The sequence below is a fragment of the Corella eumyota genome, chromosome 1 (genome assembly GCF_963082875.1).
Source record: "Corella eumyota chromosome 1, kaCorEumy4.1, whole genome shotgun sequence".
NCBI classification, from domain to species: Eukaryota; Metazoa; Chordata; class Ascidiacea; order Phlebobranchia; family Corellidae; genus Corella; species Corella eumyota.
Window position 1 is genome coordinate 17,857,362 of NC_137490.1, and position 10,219 is coordinate 17,867,580.

Here is a 10,219-nt window from a genome sequence, read left to right on the forward strand (position 1 = left end):
AACTATTTAGCTTCAAAACTAGAAACTTCTTAGAAAAAATGACCACAGAGGGACCCGAACCCCCAAAGTTCTGAATCGAAGTCAGACGCCATATTCATTAGGCCATGCGGCCACGATTACAATGCTGGCATGAAATATTTTGCTCCAAATTTGGAAACTTTTTGAGATAAATATGACCACGGAGGGACTGTTATAGACAATAACCTATTTTTCATACTTAAGTTTTGTGTTTATTTTGTGTATTGCGAGGCACGGCGTCGCTACATCCTGCGCAGTGCGGCGCTGTGACTTTTAATTTCTAAGCGGCTTTACGCCTGATTATTTCTTTATTACTTGTCAGTGGTTCTAGACCGCGACTGGACATACGGTTTTAAGCGTGAAATCCTTAGGATTTTCACTTGGGAAATTTTTGTTCTTTGTTTAAATCGCTTCTTTTCCTTTTTTCCTTGTTTTATTTTTGTCTTTAAATTGGCTTGTTTTATGATTAATACTTTTATATTGTAGTTATGTCTAACCGCGAAGCTTTAACGCTTTATGTGATACCAGTAGCTTATGTTAGTGTTATGTGTAGTCGCTCACTGTATGTATTTAGTTGCGCAATTTACAAGTAGTTTATGTTAGCTTATCATAATTTGCATAGTTTATTTTACTATTTAGTTTTTTATACTAACATCTATTTTCTATTTGAATAAGGTTATAGATACACTCTTTAAAAATCGTTATTAAACGTGATCAATCGTAATTAAACGTTATCTAATTGTTATTTGTCGTGAACCTCAACGTAACTTGAATCGTGATTAGAAGATTAGCATAATAAAGTAGCTTGTGATCTGTTCTATATTCTTTTCTTGTGCCAAAGATTCAGCATCCATTAGATATTCTCGTTAACGCATTTTAAGTCTATCTTGCTTTTACCTCTAAAAGTAGCCTTATTCAATTGGCAATCACTAAGGACTGCATACGTAGAGTTGAGTTAGGCTTAGTCAATAATTGTTACTAAACGGTTAAGCAAGTTTAACTCTTATACTCTACATTCATTTTTAAAGAGTGTGCTTATTGGTATAAGCACATATATTTCTTGGGGTGTCTGCCTTTTGTTGTTGGCAGCATCTTTTTCGGATTCTCGAGGTTTCTGTCTATTGTTGAAGCAGAACCTGAATCATTTTTAAAGAGTGTGCTTATTGGTATAAGCACATCTTTTCCACGGGGATTTTGTTATTGTCTTAACAGCCCCCACATTCATTTTTTAAGTGTGGCTTATTGATATAAGCACATTTTCTTGGGGTTACTGTATATTGTTGAAACAGAACCTACATTTCTTAAGGTGCCTGCTCATTGTTGTTAGCCGCACCTATTTTTCTTTTCTTCAGTATATACTTATAGGTACAAGTATATATTTTTTCTGAAAACTATTGCTTATAGTTAGAAGCGTAGTTTGTGCTGTTGCCTGTTTATTGCGATCAGTTCTAATCTTACTTGGATTATTACTTGCCTAGAAGAATAATCTACTTTCTTGGGTTACTAAAACCTACTTTCACTTCTCTTATTACTTTGTTTTCTTAAAACTATGTCCTACGAGCAATCTTCCTCCAAACAGTTGCCCTTTGATATGGCTTCTGTAAGATCCACATCAACCACGGCTAGCACAAGGGCTAGACGTGCTGCTGACTTAAGAATGGTTGACTTTGAGAAGAAAAGAAAACAAACCGAATTACAACAAATAATTCGGAGACAAGAATTGGAAGAGCAACTTCGCCTCAATGAAGAAGAAGCCGAAGTCAAAAAGCTTTACATAAAGGCTGATCAAATGAGTCAATCTGGTGAAAGTGAAATCGGGGACGATTTAATTTCTTTCCAGGAACCGGTTCTTTCACAGCAATCTCCATTAAATCTAGTAAAACAACCTTTTTCTACCCAAACTGATATGCCCAAAGAACTTCGGAAAGACACTGACGAAAATCAATTTACCAACAGCTCAAACATGGAACCGATTCTTGGTTTTATTCAAAGTATGGCGACAAGCATACGCCAGGGCTTTTCTTTACCAAAAAAGGTAATCAACAAATTTGATGGCTCCCCTTTAAAGTTACATGACTTTCTCCGTGAGTTCAACACCCATATTGGTAATGAAGCTCTTGATACTGCATCTAAGTTGAGCTATCTTATTGATTTTTGTGTTGGCGAAGCTCGAATTGCCATAGAACCGTGCGGGCGTATGGAGCCCGAACAAGGCTTTCGTTTGGCTAACGACATACTCCACCGACGATTTGGCGTAGAACATAAAGTGACTGCTGCTCACATCAGGAAATTGACCGATGGACCTTCGATTAAAGCCAATGACCTGCCGGCGCTAGAAGGTCTTTTAGCGCAGGCAACCAGCAGCCTAATAACCCTTACTGAATGGAACAGCAGATCAAGCCTAGACAACGTCGACACGATTAAGAAAGTCGTTAACAGGTTTCCTGCTTATATGGCTCAAGAATTTGCTAGAAGGGCTAATAAAACATTCATGAGACTGAACGAACCAATAACCTTTGATCTGCTAATTGACTATCTTGAAGAAGTCACTTCATTGTATCGCTCTGATCTTGGCGAAAGCGTGTTTAGAAAAATGCCAGAAAAGCAGAGACCGAGCACTTCAAAGACGAAAGGTTCCACCTTCTCGACGTTTGCAGCTGTTAACAATCGACAACGCGAACCCATAAGAAGTTGCGTTGTATGCAATGGCATCCACCCGCTGTGGCGCTGTACTCTATTCCGAACTAAAGATGTTGAAAGCAGAAGGGAAATTGCCAAGAAGAACAAAGTTTGCTTCAGGTGCCTACAGACTGACCACATGGCGAAAGTCTGTAAATCAAACTTTATTTGTAGAAAACCGGGTTGTGGAAAATCTCACAACACCCTGCTGCATGTTGGCCAATCCGCAAGCACCACCGATACCGCCACGTCAACCGATGCTAGTGTGTCCGCTTGTGTGGCTACGATGTCTACGTCGATGAAAGTTCGTCTTCAAGTCGTTCCCGTTAAGGTTTGGGGTAAAGAACTTGTGCCCTGCTACACTTATGCATTTATAGATGGGGGTTCCGACATTTCTTTGTGCGCGCGAAGTCTGGCTGATCAACTACACCTTGACGGAGAAGATTCCAACCTTGACGTGGCCACTCTTAATGGCACCCGTAATGTTAAAGGTTCTCTTGTGTCTTTGTCAGTTCAGGGGATTCTTGAACCACATTCTATTTCTGTAGACAACGCAGTTGTTGTTGATTCTTTGCCTGATCTTACAAGGAATATACCAACATCCAAAGATGTAAAAAATTATTCTCATCTGCGAAACTTGCAATTTCCTGCAATGGACAGTAATAAAGTAGAGTTGTTGATTGGGGCTGACATTCTTCAAGCTCACATTTGTTCCGGTCGTAGACACGGAAAAAGGGGTCAGCCGAGCGCGATACGAACGGGGCTCGGCTGGGCATTATTCGGTCCGGAAGATGGTACCTCCGAGGTCATGACACGACAGGTCAATCTTTTGCAAACCGAGTCTAATCGTCTTCTTCATTTGCAATTAGAAAGAACTTACAATCACGATTTTAATGACAAGGAATCCAACTCAACTTCTCTTTCCATTGAAGATAAACGAGCTCTTCAGATAATGAAGAAAACAACTAAACTTTCTAACGGCCATTATCAGATGGATCTCCCATGGAAGTCCTCCACTATTAATCTTCCGTTTAATCGTTTTATGGCTGAAAAACGACTTCACACTTTAAAGAGAAAATTTCTCCAAGACCCAAAGCTATTTAAATGTTATAGCAATCAAATGAACGACTATATTGAAAACGGCTATGCAACTAAAGTTCCAGTTTCGAATTTGACACCTTCCAACAAAACGTGGTACATCCCCCACCATAGTACAGGCGGGAAATTTCGAATTGTCTTTGACTGTGCAGCAAAATTTAAAGGCACATGTTTAAATGACCATTTGCTTCAAGGCCCAGACCATGCCAATTCCCTTGTGGGAGTACTCCTACGTTTTCGTGAAGATCGAGTGGCTTTCGTTTCCGATGTAAAGGCCATGTTTCACCAAGTAAAGGTATCGCCACATGACCGTGATTCGCTACGTTTCCTTTGGTGGCCTAATAACAACCTTAGTTTACCTCCGCAAGATTATCAAATGACCGTTCACCTGTTTGGAGCAACTTCTTCTCCAAGCTGTGCCGGTTATGCTCTTCGTCGTTGTGCGAATGACATCATTCACAAAGCTTCAAAAGATGCTGTAACCACTATTAAAACCAATTTCTACGTAGATGATTGCCTTAAATCCGTTCCCTCAGCAGAGAAAGCGATTTCATTAATTAAAGAAGTATCCAACTTGTTGAAAACTGGAGGTTTTCATTTAACAAAGTTTGTAAGCAATTCTAAAGAGGTTCTCTCTTCTATCCCCGATTGTGACCGTTCAACATCAACTCTTGATCTCGATTTTGATGTCTTACCTATTGAGAAGACCTTGGGCTTATGCTGGGACATGAATGAAGACAACTTTCGATTTAAGGTCCACATCGTAGAAAAGCCTTCAACAAGACGAGGTATATTATCGATGGTGAGCCAGGTCTACGATCCTCTAGGATTCATTCAGCCATTTATGCTTCCAATGAAAATTTTAATGCAAAAGCTTTGCAATCTTAATCTTGGATGGGACGAGATTCTTTCCGATCATATCATTGACCACTGGAACAACTGGAAGGATCAATTACCTACATTAGAAGCTGTGTCAATCCCAAGATGCTATAAAATGAACGACCCCGACAGTGTAAACGTGCAACTTCATTGTTTTTGTGATGCCAGTGAGTCGGGCTACGGGGCAGTAAGTTATCTGCGATCGGTTTATACGAATGGCACCACTCACTGTTCCTTTGTGATGGGAAAATATAGAGTAACTCCTGTCAAACCTGTGACCATCCCACGCCTTGAGCTAACAGCAGCTGTTGTCGCTGTTAAACTTAACCATTTAATACAAAGCGAACTTGACCTGAAAATTGACGATGTAATATATTGGTCTGATTCAACATCAGTTTTGCAATATATTGCGAATAAAACAAAGCGCTTTCACACCTTTGTAGCTAATCGTTTGGCGGTTATCCACGAACTATCAGCGGTAGATCAATGGCGCTACATTTCCTCCAAAAACAACCCGGCAGACATTGGATCGAGAGGGTTAATGCCAAACGACATCAAGCGGGCTGATCTATGGTTTCGAGGACCTTCTTTTCTTTGCGATGAAGAAAGCCAATGGCCACAGCTGCAACATGTTGCAACATTACCAATCGATGACCCGCGTGATTTTAATACTTTATCTCCCAGCATGATCCTGCACGGTAAACTTGATGATTCTCTTCCCCCGGATGAATTCGTAAAGGCAGATGGCTATCGTAGATCCTGGAGAACGGTTCAACTCATGTTAGATCAATTCTGGAGTCGATGGTTAAAAGAATATTTACCCATCTTACAAACAAGGCAAAAGTGGTTTACGCGTCAACGAAATTTTGCTGTTGGTGATCTGGTGCTTCTGGCAGATGAGCGAACTCCAAGGGGTGACTGGCCAAAAGCGATCGTAGAGGAGGTCTTCCCCGACCGAGACGGAGTGGTAAGAAGAGCGAGTGTTCGAACGAGCAAGACTACGTTTCTTCGCGACATTCGGAAGTTATGTCTTTTAGAGGGATCCGAATAACCTTTTTTGAATTTTATTGTATTTTTTCGCCTTTTGATAATTGTATTATGTTATAGATATAACCGCGATTGTTAATGGGTTCAATTATGGGAAGGGACTTATACAAAATTATTTTCACGAATTGCGGTTATGTCTATTTATTTCGTTTAATAACCTTCTATGTATATCCGGTTATTGGGGCGGGTATGTTATAGACAATAACCTATTTTTCATACTTAAGTTTTGTGTTTATTTTGTGTATTGCGAGGCACGGCGTCGCTACATCCTGCGCAGTGCGGCGCTGTGACTTTTAATTTCTAAGCGGCTTTACGCCTGATTATTTCTTTATTACTTGTCAGTGGTTCTAGACCGCGACTGGACATACGGTTTTAAGCGTGAAATCCTTAGGATTTTCACTTGGGAAATTTTTGTTCTTTGTTTAAATCGCTTCTTTTCCTTTTTTCCTTGTTTTATTTTTGTCTTTAAATTGGCTTGTTTTATGATTAATACTTTTATATTGTAGTTATGTCTAACCGCGAAGCTTTAACGCTTTATGTGATACCAGTAGCTTATGTTAGTGTTATGTGTAGTCGCTCACTGTATGTATTTAGTTGCGCAATTTACAAGTAGTTTATGTTAGCTTATCATAATTTGCATAGTTTATTTTACTATTTAGTTTTTTATACTAACATCTATTTTCTATTTGAATAAGGTTATAGATACACTCTTTAAAAATCGTTATTAAACGTGATCAATCGTAATTAAACGTTATCTAATTGTTATTTGTCGTGAACCTCAACGTAACTTGAATCGTGATTAGAAGATTAGCATAATAAAGTAGCTTGTGATCTGTTCTATATTCTTTTCTTGTGCCAAAGATTCAGCATCCATTAGATATTCTCGTTAACGCATTTTAAGTCTATCTTGCTTTTACCTCTAAAAGTAGCCTTATTCAATTGGCAATCACTAAGGACTGCATACGTAGAGTTGAGTTAGGCTTAGTCAATAATTGTTACTAAACGGTTAAGCAAGTTTAACTCTTATACTCTACAGGGACTTTAACCATCAATCTTCTGATTCGAAGTCAGACGCCATATCCATTAGGCCATGCGGCCACGATTAAGAGAATTACATAAACTATTTAGCTTCAAAACTAGAAACTTCTTAGAAAAAATGACCACAGAGGGACTCGAACCCCCAATCTTCTGATTCGAAGTCAGACGCCTTATCCATTAGGCCATGCGGCCACGATTAAGAGAATTACATGAACTATTTAGCTTCAAAACTAGAAACTTCTTAGAAAAAATGACCACAGAGGGACCCGAACCCCCAAAGTTCTGAATCGAAGTCAGACGCCATATCCATTAGGCCATGCGGCCACGATTACAATGCTGGCATGAAATATTTTGCTCCAAATTTGGAAACTTTTTGAGATAAATATGACCACGGAGGGACTTGAACCATCAATCTTCTGATTCGAAGTCAGACGCCATATCCATTAGGCCATGCGTCCACGATTAAGAGAATTAAATGAACTATTTAGCTTCAAAACTAGAAACTTCTTAGAAAAAATGACCACAGAGGGACTCGATCCCCCAATCTTCTGATTCGAAGTCAGACGCCATATCCATTAGGCCGTGCGGCCGCGAATTGGAGAATTGCATGAAACATTCCGATTTAAAATTAGAAACTTTTGAGAAAAAAATTGACCACAGAGGGACTCGAACCCCCAATCTTCTGATTCGAAGTCAGACGCCATATCCATTAGGCGATGCGGCCACGAATAAGAGAATTACATGAACTATTTAGCTTCAAAACTAGAAACTTCTTAGAAAAAATGACAGCAGAGGGACTTGAACCCCTAATCTTCTGATTCGAAGTCAGACGCCATATCCATTAGGATTAAGAGATTAGCATAAAACATTTCGACTCATAATTAGACTTTTTTTTAGAAAAAAAATGACCACAGAGGGACTCGAACCCCCAATCTTCTGATTCGAAGTCAGACGCCTTATCCATTAGGCCATGCGGCCACGATTACGAGAATTACATGAACTATTTAGCTTCAAAACTAGAAACTTCTTAGAAAAAATGACCACAGAGGGACTCGAACCCCCAATCTTCTGATTCGAAGTCAGACGCCTTATCCATTAGGCCATGCGGCCACGACTAAGAGAATTACATGAACTATTTAGCTTCAAAACTAGAAACTTCTTAGAAAAAATGACCACAGAGGGACCCGAACCCTCAAAGTTCTGAATCGAAGTCAGACGCCATATCCATTAGGCCATGCGGCCACGATTACAATGCTGGCATGAAATATTTTGTTCCAAATTTGGAAACTTTTTGAGATAAATATGACCACGGAGGGACTTGAACCATCAATCTTCTGATTCGAAGTCAGACGCCATATCCATTAGGCCATGCGGCGACGATTAAGAGAATTACATGAACTATTTAGCTTCAAAACTAGAAACTTCTTAAAAAAAAATGACCACAGAGGGACTCGAACCCCCAATCTTCTGATTCGAAGTCAGACGCCTTATCCATTAGGCCATGCGGCCACGATAAAGAGAATTACATGAACTATTTAGCTTCAAAACTAGAAATTTCTTAGAAAAAATGACCACAGAGGGACTCGAACCCCCAATCTTCTGAATCGAAGTCAGACGCCTTATCCATTAGGCCATGCGGCCACGATTAAGAGAATTACATGAACTATTTAGCTTCAAAACTAGAAACTTCTTAGAAAAAATGACCACAGAGGGACCCGAACCCCCAAAGTTCTGAATCGAAGTCAGACGCCATATCCATTAGGCCATGCGGCCACGATTACAATGCTGGCATGAAATATTTTGCTCCAAATTTGGAAACTTTTTGAGATAAATATGACCACGGAGGGACTTGAACCATCAATCTTCTGATTCGAAGTCAGACGCCATATCCATTAGGCCATGCGGCCACGATTAAGAGAATTACATGAACTATTTAGCTTCAAAACTAGAAACTTCTTAGAAAAAATGACCACAGAGGGACTCGAACCCCCAATCTTCTGATTCGAAGTCATACGCCATATTCATTAGGCCATGCGGCCACGAACAAGAAAATTGCTTGAACTATTTTGCTTCAAAACTATAAACTTCTTTAAAAAAATTGACCACAGAGGGACTCGAACCCCCAATCTTCTGATTCGAAGTCAGACGCCTTATCCATTAGGCCATGCGGCCACGAAAAGAGAGGGTGCTTAAAATTGGCTACGATGCAAGTGTCTTACCACCGCACATTTTTTTAAAAGTTGAATTTATATTTTAATTGGTTGTTTTTAACAGTGAACATTTTAAATAAAAAAAACTTAAAACAATAAATTTACAGAATAGCGCATTGAAATAATCTTAAATTAATTTTTGTGGAAACACCGCAATATCAAATTTTAAAACCACGTGCAAATTCTAATGTTTTGATTAGCATGTGCAGACATTTGTCGTTGTAGAATTTATTAAATTATTTAGTTAAGTGGTTTTATTGAAGTAAAGCAGCCCTTTTTTGTAACCTCTTTTATTTTGAATTGGTCAGGTTATAAAATTTAATGAACAACTTATGGAAAGTTTGCGAAGTCTCAAATATAAACAAAGGTAAGTTTTGTATTTCTTGATTTCTATTAATATAAAATGTTGTTCAGTGATTTGTACGTATTAGTCATAGAATATCAAGTATTAAACATATAAATTTATATTTTCTGAATATAAAAAAAACTTAGATTGTTTTTTATATTACAATAACTATGGTCTGCACTGCAGAAAAAAAGTAGCACAAACTGACAATTATGTGATATCATATAACAGTTTTTATGCTTTAGGATTTTCGTTTTTCTTTTTTCGTCCAACTAGACCATTAATGAATCTGGCTAAAATAATAATAGTTGCAAACACTAGGAATAGAACAAATATCCCTACAGCGGCGTCTAAATGAAATCCAGAAATCATGAGCCCTGTTGAACGGTGATAAGACAAAATTGAATACTCTGAATATAAAATTTAAAATTAAATTAAGTAAAAATATGTATATATTTGAAATGTTGTAAACAATCATTAATATTCTAATGTTAGATGTACTAGAAAATAGATTGGAATTACTGTTGCATGTCTTTTTATCTTCACCAAGTGAATATCCCTTTCTGCATAAACATACTTCTTGTTTTTCTATTACGCTACATTGTTGGGAACATCCATTGTTTTCCTAGTTTGTATTAACAGGTTAAAAAAATTGGCACACAATTAAAAATAATTTTGTGCAATAAATATGCAAGATAAAGGTTTGCAAAAATTACTATAACTTATGAATGGTTTTTTAAACTTTGATTTAACTTTTCTTACCTTGCATTTTTGATTAGGATGGACATCATCTTCCCCGTGTATAATAACAGGTCCGAGTGAGGTGATTTGATGCTCATTTACATCTCTTTTTCTTTGACTACCCTGGAAAAATAAAGTAAGAATTTTATTTGCTTATTTTGTT

The 10,219-nt window shown here is 38.2% G+C and overlaps 1 protein-coding gene and 7 non-coding genes across 8 annotated transcripts; 1 reads left to right on the forward strand and 7 right to left on the reverse strand.

The window, feature by feature from the left end:
- Window positions 1-1,567: 1,567 nt before the first annotated feature.
- LOC145741444 (uncharacterized) lies at window positions 1,568-5,725 on the forward strand. The gene has a single exon (XM_082559038.1). The coding sequence runs from the start codon at window positions 1,568-1,570 to the stop codon at window positions 5,723-5,725; it is 4,158 nt and encodes a 1,385-aa protein (XP_082415164.1).
- Window positions 5,726-6,878: 1,153 nt separating this feature from the next.
- On the reverse strand, window positions 6,879-6,951 carry Trnar-ucg (transfer RNA arginine (anticodon UCG)). The gene has a single exon. It is a non-coding gene; the product is annotated as a tRNA-Arg (tRNA).
- A 459-nt stretch (window positions 6,952-7,410) lies between these two features.
- Window positions 7,411-7,483, reverse strand: Trnar-ucg (transfer RNA arginine (anticodon UCG)). The gene has a single exon. It is a non-coding gene; the product is annotated as a tRNA-Arg (tRNA).
- Window positions 7,484-7,664: 181 nt separating this feature from the next.
- Window positions 7,665-7,737, reverse strand: Trnar-ucg (transfer RNA arginine (anticodon UCG)). The gene has a single exon. It is a non-coding gene; the product is annotated as a tRNA-Arg (tRNA).
- A 59-nt stretch (window positions 7,738-7,796) lies between these two features.
- On the reverse strand, window positions 7,797-7,869 carry Trnar-ucg (transfer RNA arginine (anticodon UCG)). Its single transcript has one exon. It is a non-coding gene; the product is annotated as a tRNA-Arg (tRNA).
- A 326-nt stretch (window positions 7,870-8,195) lies between these two features.
- On the reverse strand, window positions 8,196-8,268 carry Trnar-ucg (transfer RNA arginine (anticodon UCG)). The gene has a single exon. It is a non-coding gene; the product is annotated as a tRNA-Arg (tRNA).
- Window positions 8,269-8,327: 59 nt separating this feature from the next.
- Trnar-ucg (transfer RNA arginine (anticodon UCG)) lies at window positions 8,328-8,400 on the reverse strand. Its single transcript has one exon. It is a non-coding gene; the product is annotated as a tRNA-Arg (tRNA).
- Window positions 8,401-8,858: 458 nt separating this feature from the next.
- Window positions 8,859-8,931, reverse strand: Trnar-ucg (transfer RNA arginine (anticodon UCG)). The gene has a single exon. It is a non-coding gene; the product is annotated as a tRNA-Arg (tRNA).
- Between the last annotated feature and the right edge of the window lie 1,288 nt (window positions 8,932-10,219).

What these genes read in the sequence shown, in the direction of transcription:
- LOC145741444 (XM_082559038.1), top strand. Translation starts at nt 1,568, where the DNA reads ATGTCCTACGAGCAATCTTCCTCCAAACAGTTGCCCTTTGATATGGCT.